The 11,493-nt window shown below is 41.3% G+C and overlaps 1 protein-coding gene across 1 annotated transcript; it reads left to right on the forward strand.

The window, feature by feature from the left end:
• The first annotated feature begins 6,103 nt into the window (after positions 1–6,103).
• LOC141078697 (protein kinase C delta type-like) lies at positions 6,104–10,809 on the forward strand. The gene is made up of 5 exons (XM_073565210.1): positions 6,104–6,177; positions 9,059–9,121; positions 9,237–9,519; positions 9,828–9,956; positions 10,320–10,809. The coding sequence occupies exons 1-5, from the start codon at positions 6,104–6,106 to the stop codon at positions 10,479–10,481; spliced, it is 711 nt and encodes a 236-aa protein (XP_073421311.1). The 3' UTR covers positions 10,482–10,809.
• The last annotated feature ends 684 nt before the right edge of the window (positions 10,810–11,493 follow it).

Raw genomic sequence — 11,493 nt, forward strand, 5'->3', positions numbered from 1 at the left:
TAACTCAGCACATGGCCGGCAGTGAGTGGGCACTCCTAGTGTGATGCTGCACATTGCTCTGGAAAACACGGGCCCATTTTTTCAGCCCTGTCTCTCATCTATTGTATGTAGTAGAGTGACTGGCTGGGATACAGAACTTGCAGTTTTCTGCTCACACACCTATGGCTGCAGGCAGCTTATATTAGACCTACATATTTTTTCTTACCATTTATGCGCAGCTGGTGATTAGAGTCTGTCTGTAACTGCTGTAGAGGAGCAGGCGGCTTCTCATTTATTGTTACAGCATATAACACAGCATTGCCCATCTCTGTCTATTTCTGGACCTTATGATGGGATATTTTCCATTATTAACCTGTTGTATACCTTGGTTGTAAACCTACATGGTGTTTTCATCCTCACTTTATCCTATATCTTGTGCGGTTGGAGGGGTCCTTGAAGTTGGTTAAATATGGTCTTGGGGATCCAATGGGATATGGTTTCCTCCTTTTGGAATTTAATATGGTTCTGGATCTGGTGAAAGGTGGAGGGGAGTTTCGGCAAGGGTTTGTCGTATCCCCAGGAAATTCAAGTGAACATTGGAACCCTTGTGGTTATGGTGCTCCCGAGCTAGTGGGGTAACGGCTGGGAGTAATTGTTGGTACATTTTATGTTCACTTTATGCTTGGTAATCACCAGATGATTTTGGGAGTTTCAAGGACTCCTACCAGCGTGTTAATATTATTTATGCTTTGATGTTTTATTGTATGTTTGTTTTAATAAAGGCGTGAATAAGAATTTAAAAAAAAAAAGGGTTCGGTGTATACCAGCCAAGTGCTTATTTTATATTACTTAAGATGGCAGATAGCACATGCCTGAGTGGATTTTGTGGAGCCTGGTGGTTGGGGGGGACCTTGAAGTTGGTTAGAAATTGGTCTGGGGGATCCATTGGGATATGGATTCCCCTTTTTGGAAGTTAATATGGTGCTGGACCTGGTGAAATGTGGAGGGGAGTTTCAGCAAGGTTTTGTCGGATCCCCAGGAAATTCAAGTGAACATTGGAACCCTTGTGGCTATGGTGCTCCCGAGCTAGTGGGGTAACGGCTGGGAGTAATTGTTGGTACATTTTATGTTTGTTAATCACCAGATTTGGGAGCTTCAAGGACTCCCCCCAGCGTGTTAATGTTATTTATGCTTTGATGTTTATTTTATGTTTATTTTAATAAGAACATGAATTAAAAATTTAAAAAACAAAAAACAAACAAGCAAACAAAAAACAACAACAACAACAGTTATTTGTTTTCCTTTTAGAGGGTCCTTGAAGTTATTTATAAATTGGTCAGTAGGGGTAACTGTTGTGAACTCATTTTCTGGTCTGCCTCTGGTTTCTGGTGAGGGTGATGGAGCTGGTTGTATTGACAGAGGAGTCGTGAGTTCTCTTTCCAGGCTCCCTCTGGTGGTTGCTGGAGGTAATGAAGCTGATCTAATTAACATAGACCTGCCACCTGATAATGAGGACGATGATTGGACATCTGGGTCTCTGACTGGATTTAAGACAGCCGACTACCTCTTTCCATGCTGGTGATTTTTTCCTGCCTCCTGAGGTCCTAGTTTCCAGTTCAGTTCCTGCCTTCTCAAGCTAAGTATTCTTTGCTATTGTTCACATTTGATTTGGTTTGGTCTATTCAGTTTTTTGTGTGGTCAGCCAGCCCCGGCTGGGGCTGTGCTGAATTTCCATTCTTATGTCACTGTTTGTGTCAGTTTGCTTTTTGTCCCATATTAGATTGGCCTCTTTTTGCTCTGTTTTCAGAATATGCCAGAGTGCTGATATAGTGGGTGAAGTCTAGTGACTTCAGGTTTTTTTTGCTATCAGAAGTGTTGGACATTTTTGCAGGGTTTTTTGGCGTGATTGCAGTCAGTATCTTTCCTTTCCTGTCCTTTCTAGTTAGTGTGGGCCCCATCGTTTGCTCAGCCTATTTCCTACCTTTGTTTGTGTTTTCATTTTGTCTCACCGACAATACATGTTTGGGGGCTGTCTATTCCTTTGGGGTCTGCTCTGGGGCAGTTTAGATTTCCCCTTTTCTTGCTTTAGGCTTATTTAGTCCTCCGGCTGTGTCGAGGCATCTAGGATCATCGTAGGCACGCTCCACGGCTACTGCTAGTTGTGTGGATAGGATCAGGGGTCTGCAGTCTGCTTAGTTACCAACCTCTCTGGTTTTCTGTTGCTTAGCTTGGTCTTGTTTTCCTCCTCGGTGACCCAATCACAACAGGTAACCATATCAAGTATAGACCTCTGGTTTGGGGGGGTGTTCATCACAGTATGACCCCCTGGGTTTGGAAGGCTAACCATTTCAGGTATGACACCCTGGTTTTGAGGGCTAATCATCTCAGGTATGGCCCCCTGGTGTGGAGGGTAACCAGCTCGTGTTTGGCCCCCTGGTGTGGAAGGGGTAACCATCTCGGGTATGGCACCCGGATTTTGAAGGGTAACCATCTCGTGTATGGCCCCCTGGTGTGGAGGGGTAACCATCTCGTGTATGGCCCCCTGGTGTGGAGGGGTAACCATCTTGTGTATGGCCCCCCTGGTGTGGAGGGGTAACCATCTCGGGTATGGCCCCCTGGTATGGAGGGGTGACCATCACGGTATGGCCCCCTGGTCTCCAGAAGCATTTATATTTTATAGGACCCTGTTACGGTAAAGTCCCTGGGGTCAAGGCAATCATATTTTGCATGCCTACAGAATAAATTGGCTCCTCTGAGCCAGGAACAGCGGCTGGAGGGGAGAAGAGAACAAGGTAGGCATGCTTTTCAATACAATCTATAGCTTCAAGGACCCTCTCTTTTTTCATGTGACTTGAGAATGCCGAGGCACGGTTTTTGACTGTTTATATTGACCAAACCATGTTTCTTTCAAGGTTGTCGTCTGGACAATGCAGTTATCTAATGCATGAAACTGAAGAGCAATGTACCTAATCTGTGTGCCCTTGAGTCAGTGGGAGTTACTAAGGGTTAAGTAATCAAGTGCATTAACATGAAGGGCAATATGCCTATTCCCGATGCCCTTAAGCTGGTGGGAGTGGCTAAGGGTATAATCTAGTGCATTAACACAAAGAGCAGTATGCCTATTCCTGATGCCCTTGAACCAATGGGAGCGGCTAAGGGTATAATCAAGTGCATTAACACAAAGGGCAGTATGCCTACTCCCGGTGCCCTTGAGCCAGTGGGAGCGGCTAAAGGTAAAGTAATCAAGTGCATTAACACGAACGGCAATATGCCTATTCCCAGTGCCTTTGACCCAGTTGGAGAGGTCAACAGTAAATGTTATCAAGTGCATGAAAAACAATTAACAATGGCGTGGCAGGGTTATTAATAATGCCTTTGTAGACTTTTTCTGCTTTAGGTTTATTTAAATTACTACTTCCAGGTATTCTGAATGTGTATTTTATGGTCGGCTATAATGTTTATGTTATATTGTGTATAGTTTTTAATTACTCCCCATTTATAATATCTTTCTATTGATATGTTCATCACTTTTCAGGTAGTGATAGTAAGTGGGTTTAAGAAATTTTACTGCACAGCTACTGTAAATAATGGTGGTTTCTAGATCTAAAATCTGTGAATTGATGAATTATTAGAGCTGGCTACAATACATGCAGTATAATAGTTTTTTGAGGCATGACAGATGTCATTATACAGGTATTCATATTGTAGCTACGACCTTAATTATGATTTACTTTCCACATTCCCCATTATGGGATCCTCATTGCAGGATGTTAGCAACTGTTATTTTGCTGTAGTTACCGTATTATCGATCATAACTTGGTAGCATGGCATTGATAAAATTAATCTGTCGGAGCGCTGGAATTTTAATTATTGTTTTTTTTTTACTTGTATGCACAGTCTTTCCATAGCATGTAGAAATGGTTGATGGCTTTATTAGGCATGGTTGATGGGGGTCGAGTCCATTTAAGGTGTCAAATGGCCTCTCTGGTGGCGGTTTAGGAGTCAGGAGGAAGTTGCAGACAAGTTAAGGTGGACTCATTTTAACTAATAGAGGATGTAAAACCTCCTGGTGGTGAACAGGCTCGGCTTTGGTGGCCAGCCTCAAGGACGTTGTAATGGTAACGTCAATTAGGGGCGGGCACAGTGGTTAAGCACAGGAGCGAGGATAATAGGATCATTGGTGCCCTGAAAGTTTACTGGCTCTGCTTGAATGGCAAGCCAGTGCGTGCCGCCCCTTTATGGCTGCCTGTCCTGGTTCTGTATGTCAGACAGCTGGGGATATCACAGTACTTGTGAATCCCAATGTCCTAGCACTTCACCTGACTCCTACTGTGATTGTTTTAATCCTGTGATTTAAATAAAGCTGTGGCCATTTTGACAACCAAAATAATGTGTTGTGTATTTATTCTAGTGCCTAGGTTTGCTGCAGTTATGGTGGTTTTAAGATGGTGTGGGGGTCCGTCCCATATCCATAAGTCATGCATGGCTAAGACAGAAATAATCCTTTATCTTCCTATCTTTAATGGGTAATTCTAGTGGGTTATTACTCAGTGCCCATGTGTATATCTATTAGGTCTCCTGTATGTAACTAGTAGGAAACTGTATAAATATAACATTATTATAAAGCAATATCAATGGTGTCACTCAGGCTCAGACTGGCCCACTGGGTAACAGGGGGATCCCCCGGTGGGCCCCTGTGCAGATCTGGGCCCCCAACCCCACTATATGGATAGTATTTAGTATAATTGACTTGATTTATTCTGTACAGAAAAAAGCAGCATCTCATCATTCATTAACCAAACTACCTAGCTTATTATTATTTAGAGATATAGGTACAATTGTGAACGAGGGTAGTGTAATATTTGTATGCAGGTGAAAAGTGGGCCCCTTAAAGTCAATGTTACTGGTGGGCCCTTGGCATCCCAGTCCAAAGCTGGTGTCACTTTCCTGCTCCCCACCACACTTATTTAAAGCGGCTGTGCCTGCTGTCAACATTCTCTGGTGCCAGTGCCGGCACCAGGAACGGGCGGGACCATAACTGAAGATATGCAATTTGCATAAATGGTGTCACATTCCAACGAGATGTGTGCAGTCTCGCTCAATACAAGTGAATTGAGCAAGGCTGAATAAATGACCACCCGCTCCCAACACTGAAGAATCCTCACTAGTCTGCAGTCACATAAAGTGACGGTTGATTTGTACCCCAAGCATGAACAACCCCTATAATGAAGTTCATCAACTAATGACCATTCTTTTGTAGGTGGTGTTGGCGGAAGATAGATATACCCACCAGCAATTTGCTGTTAAAGTCATCACAAAGCGGAACCTGCTAGCTGAAGGAGAGGAGCGCGTGATGGTGGAGCGGCGTGTGTTACAACTTGCGTCTGGCAATCCATTCCTTCTTCATGGCACATTTGCCTTTCAGACCAAGGTAAAATTGCAACCGCTTCATTAGTATTGGATAAACCATAAAGTGCACTCATCTATATGCACAGAGCATATCCACATTTACATATGGTGTTTGCTATCATTTCAGCATTGAAAACATGTTAACGTCCTGCTCCTTGTACTGTATGTGTAGCTGTCACCTACTGTGGGAACACTGGACAAACCCTGGGAACCAGGCAATGTGCCTAGAAATATCATGTTGATGGGTATCTTTTTGGGTTTCTCGATTGAAGTCCATGGAATATCTTGGAGTGGTCCAACTGGCTCCCAAAATCTGAAGTCATTTGTCCACCCCTATGGATGTCATTCTTAATGAACACTTTACAATGGTGAGAAATGCAGAAGTCAACATAACAATGAAAAGTAATCACATCCTACATATGTAGATATATTTTCTACGTGTGTCTACTTAGAATAACCAATAAGCACATAGTAAAAAGAATAAAGTGTCATTATTGCTATTACTATGTAACTATATCTTCATGAGTAAGGGGAATAGAGTTCAATCACAAAAACTATGGGATCTAAGGAAAATCCAAATTTCGCTCTCATCAAAATGTCTACCACTATGCAGAAGAAATAATCATTGAGTGTTAGTAAATGCATGGAGGCTACAATGACTTTATCATACGACTGATTTCTACATCTTGTCTGACAGGAGCTTGTGCTTCTTGGGATGGAGTATGTCACCTGTGGCGATTTCCACCATCTGCTGATGAGGAAAGGGCCTCTTGACATCGCCAGTGCACGGTACAGTAGACATAGTCTAAGCAATACAGCTTGGTATTTTCTAAACGAGACTGACTAGATTGATTAGATTGTTAGCCCTAAGGTTCAGGTAAATTCCTGTCTTCCATTCACAGGGATTTTATTAGTGACACACTTAGGAAAATATGACTTTTTTTTCCACTAAAAATAGCACCACACCTGCCCACAGGTTGTGTATGGTACTGCAGCTCATCCTCATTCAGTTTATTGAAGTGACGTTTTATAAAGAAAGCTGTCATGTTTTTCTTATCCTGGATAACCCATTAACACCATATAAATTAACACTGTAATAGTAGCAATTGTGTATCCTATAGGCAAGAAGGAACTTAAAGAGGATGTCCACTACTTTATCATTGATGTCCTCTCCTAAGGTAGGTCATCAACGTCTGATTGCTGGGCGTGCAACACCTGGCATCCCCTTCAATCAGCTGTCCAGTCCATGGTGTCGGTGATGGCCAAAACTGACTAGCTAGGTACAGTCATATGTAAAAGTTTGGGCACCCCTATTAATGTTAACCTTTTTTCTTTATAACAATTTTGGTTTTTGCAACAGCTATTTCAGTTTCATATATCTAATAACTGATGGACTCAGTTATATTTCTGGATTCAAATGAGGTTTATTGTGCTAACAGAAAATATGCAATCTGCATTTAAACAAAATTTGACCGGTGCAAAAGTATGGGCACCCTTATTTTCTTGATTTGAACACTCCTAACTACTTTTTACTGACTTCCTGAAGCACTAAATTGGTTTTGTAACCTCATTGAGCTTTGAACTTCATAGCCAGGTGTATCAAATCATGAGAAAAGGTTTTTAAAGTGGCCACTTGCAAGTAGTTCTCCTATGTGATTCTCCTATGAAGAGTGGCATCATGGGCTCCTCAAAACAACTCTCAAATGATCTGAAAACAAAGATTATTCAACATAGCTTTTCAGGGGAAGGATACAAAAAGTTGTCTCAGAGATTTAACCTGTCAGTTTCCACTGTGAGGAACATAGTAAGGAAATGGAAGAACACAGGTACAGTTCTTGTTAAGCCCAGAAGTGGCAGGCCAAGAAAAATATCAGAAAGGCAGAGAAGAAGAATGGTGAGAACAGTCAAGGACAATCCACAGACCACCTCCAAAGACCTGCAGCATCATCTTGCTGCAGATGGTGTCACTGTGAATCGGTCAACAATACAGCGCATGCATAACGCCTTTTTGTATGACCAAACAACTCAATCTTTGTTTCATCAGTCCACAGGACCTTCTTCCAAAATGTAACTGGCTTGTCCAAATGTGCTTTTGCATACCTCAGGCGACTCTGTTTGTGGCGTGCTTGCAGAAACGGCTTCTTTCGCATCACTCTCCCATACAGCTTCTCCTTGTGCAAAGTGCGCTGTATTGTTGACCGATGCACAGTGACACCATCTGCAGCAAAATGATGCTGCCGGTCTTTGGAGGTGGTCTGTGGATTGTCCTTGACTGTTCTCACCATTCCTCTTCTCTGCCTTTCTGATATTTTTCTTGGCCTGCCACTTCTGGGCTTAACAAGAACTGTACCTGTGTTCTTCCATTTCCTTACTATGTTCCTCACAGTGGAAACTGACAGGTTAAATCTCTGAGACAACTTTTTGTATCCTTCCCCTGAAAAGCTATGTTGAATAATCTTTGTTTTCAGATCATTTGAGAGTTGTTTTGAGGAGCCTATGATGCCACTCTTCATAGGAGACTCAAATAGGAGAACTACTTGCAAGTGGCCACTTTAAATACCTTTTCTCATGATTTGATACACCTGGCTATGAAGTTCAAAGCTCAATGAGGTTACAAAACCAATATAGTGCTTCAGGAAGTCAGTAAAAAGTAGTTAGGAGTGTTCAAATCAAGAAAATGATAAGGGTGCCCATACTTTTGCACCGGTCAAATTTTGTTTAAATGCAGATTGCACATTTTCTGTTAGTACAATAAACCTCATTTGAATCCAGAAATATAACTGAGTCCATCAGTTATTAGATATATGAAACTGAAATACATGTTGCAAAAACCAAAATTGTTATAAAGAAAAAAGGTTAACATTAATAGGGGTGCCCAAACTTTTACATATGACTGTAACTGCACAGCACAGCTTCGTCTACTGTATAGTAGTCGTGGCTGGGTACTGCACATCTGCGTCCACGACCTATTCTATTCAGTAGGTGGTAGATGTGCAATACCCGACCGCGGACACTATATAGTAGAGGGACCTGCGCTGTGCAGCGCCATCACTTATCATTTCCTGCCATGAACAGTTGATCAATGGGTGTGCTGGGTGTCAGACCCCCACCGCTCAGACAATGATGACCTATCATAAGTATAGGCCGTCAATGTTAAAGTGGTGGACAACCTCTTAAATTATTAATATGTAATCACATACAAATCTGTTTCACAACTTACTATTATTAACACACGATGCTCAGGAGTGGATATATGGGATGGCTTTTACTTATAATATAATCAGTAATTACACTACTCAGGTAATGGGTACCTCCCATATGCCAGGAAGTTCTCCATAAGAAAAACCTAAAAATAAAACAGATAAATCTAATTCAAGATAAACATTTATATATTTGAAGAAGTTGAAAAAAAAGTGATTGGTGGATATGTTATACTTTTAAGAGTAATCGTTTTTATTCCTTATTTTTATGATTGTCTATTAATACCTGTGTTCCAAATGTTCAGATGAGTAGGTCCAGGTGCACTATAATCAGTATAAATCTATGCATATAATAAACATGAAAATAAAACCCGGAAAAATTCTGCCTGTTTAGTCTAGTGAGCAGTATATATTTCTGAATTTCTCATTCACTAAATATTATTCTCTCTCTCCTCTTTCCTTTCTGCCAGATTCTACGCCGCAGAACTTGTGTGCGGAATTCAACACCTGCATTCCAAGGGCATCATCCACCGGTAACTAGAAATACATCTAATCCTCCATTCCCAGTGATGGCTATAACTATACAAAGCATTATTGATCATTATAGAACGGACACCGATAAGAATCCATTTGTCTTCTTCTTCACAGAGATCTCAAGCCGTCCAACATCTTGGTGGCTGCGACGGGCCATATAAAGATTGCCGACTTCGGACTAGCAATTGAGAACATCTATGGAGACCGGACAGCTACCGAATACGCTGGGACACCGGGCTTCATTGCTCCTGAGATGCTGGCTGCGGAGGAGTACAATGCTGGAGTAGACTGGTACGCTTTTGGCATCATTTTAAACATTATGTTTACCAGCAGGTTCAAATACCATCGAGGACTCTTCAGTGCTTCCAGCAAGGAAGCGAAGAACATCATTAAAAAGGTCAGTATATGATATAAGTTATATTACTTTAATGTTATTGTGATTAACTATAGCGATAGCTGTAAATTACTATTATATCCAGCTCTCTTGATAGAACATAAATGTCTCAATCTCAAGGTAGATCAAGGGTTTATGAGTTCAATATATTGTAGGGATGTAGCAATGGTATGTATTACCTCTCATGTAATATTGTAGATTTTAGAATAAAAACACCAATATATAGCTTTAAAAAAAATAATGTTTATTTTTCTATTTCAAATTTATTTATTAAGCTGTTATATGAATGTAATTTTTTTTTTCTTTTGTAGCTCCTCCGGAAAGATCCTGCCAGGCGCCTTGGAGTCAATGGTAACATCAGAGCCCATAGGTTTTTCCAGCGTATTGACTGGGACTCGGTGGAATCCCTTAGTATGTGTCCGCCACATGTTCCTGTGGGAGTAAGTATTAGAGGAGATGTTTTATACAGACTCATAGATTGATAGTTTCACACAGATTTATTCTCTTTTTCCAAATTTGTAATGTTACTAATTAGAGTGCAGGGGACTGGTCTGAACCTCACTACTATGCTGGGATGAGGCTTTAACAACTAATATTTCCTTTATGAAGGTAAAGAACCTGAGGTCAAATTTGTCAGTGGAGAGATGAGAAATCACCATACATGTTAATTAATTGGCAGAAAGTGCAAAAATCTGCCAATCATTGCTTGACTTACAGTATGTAGAGGACCTCTAGCTTTCCAGAACTTTACTATATATTATTCTCATGTACTTACCGACTTGTACTTCCTTTTTCTCTTATAGCCAAGCAACATCCAGCGCGGCTCCAGACCATTCAATCTCCAAATTCTGGAAGCGGCAGAGGCTAACAACGCAGCCCTCTCAGCAGACCACCAGGCCTTTTTTACAGGGTTTTCATTTACCAACATCAGCTGGAAAACCCCAAATCATCCACCAGCTCCTTAATACCACCAGAGCAAGCTGTCTTCCTAAGCCCAAAGAAGGACCCAGGATCAGGACTCCAGAAGAACATCAAAAACATCCCTGTTCAAAGGATGGCCAAAAATATGGATGAGGTAAGGGAGGTAAGTTCCCAGTAGGGACTTTTATGTGTGGCATTATGATGTGCCTTGGCATACCATGTACACCACATGCCCCAGAGACAGAGCCTTATGACACTATATGTATAGTGTTATGCTATACTTATACTACATAAGAGATAAGCAACATTCTAGTTATATTTACCGGTGGCTACCGGTGACGATAACTACACTTTTCCCCCTCCTCCAGAACAACTCATTGAGCTGTCCTGGGTGATGGGGAAATAAGGCGAGTGATGGCTGGCTATTTAGGGGTGGAGGAGGCCAGTTTTTTTTTTTTTTTTTAAATCATAGCATTTAAAGCTAAATTGCTTTGCTATGTAAAATAATTATATTTACTGGTGGCTACCGGTGACTATAGTTACATTTTTCCCCCTCCTTCATAACAACTCAGTGAGCTGTCTTGAGTGAAGGGGAAATAGGGCGAGTGATGGCTGGCTATTTAGGGGTGGAGGAGGCCAGTTTTTTTTTTTTGAAATCATAGCACTTAAAGCTAAATTGCTTTGCTATGTAAAATAATTATATTTACCGGTGGCTACCGGTGACTATAGTTACATTTTTCCCCCTCCTTCATAACAACTCAGTGAGCTGTCTTGAGTGAAGGGGAAATAAGGCGAGTGATGGCTGGCTATTTAGGGGTGGAGGAGGCCAGTTTTTTTTTTTTTTTTAAATCATAGCATTTAAAGCTAAATTGCTTTGCTATGTAAAATAATTATATTTACTGGTGGCTACCGGTGACTATAGTTACATTTTTCCCCCTCCTTCATAACAACTCAGTGAGCTGTCTTGAGTGAAGGGGAAATAAGGCGAGTGATGGCTGGCTATTTAGGGGTGGAGGAGGCCAGTTTTTTTTTTTTTTTTTTAAATCATAGCATTTA

The sequence above is a fragment of the Dendrobates tinctorius genome, unplaced genomic scaffold (assembly GCF_039654945.1).
Source record: "Dendrobates tinctorius isolate UK_male_01 unplaced genomic scaffold, ASM3965494v1 ptg000016l, whole genome shotgun sequence".
Classification (NCBI taxonomy): Eukaryota; Metazoa; Chordata; class Amphibia; order Anura; family Dendrobatidae; genus Dendrobates; species Dendrobates tinctorius.

Bases quoted from the DNA above. Each gene is read 5' to 3' on its own strand.
- LOC141078697 (XM_073565210.1), top strand. From the start codon at position 6,104: ATGGAGTATGTCACCTGTGGCGATTTCCACCATCTGCTGATGAGGAAA. The intron at 9,122-9,236 runs GTAACTAGAAAT...TCTTCTTCACAG, and splicing joins TCCAAGGGCATCATCCACCG to AGATCTCAAGCCGTCCAACA. The intron at 9,957-10,319 runs GTAAGTATTAGA...TTTCTCTTATAG, and splicing joins CGCCACATGTTCCTGTGGGA to CCAAGCAACATCCAGCGCGG.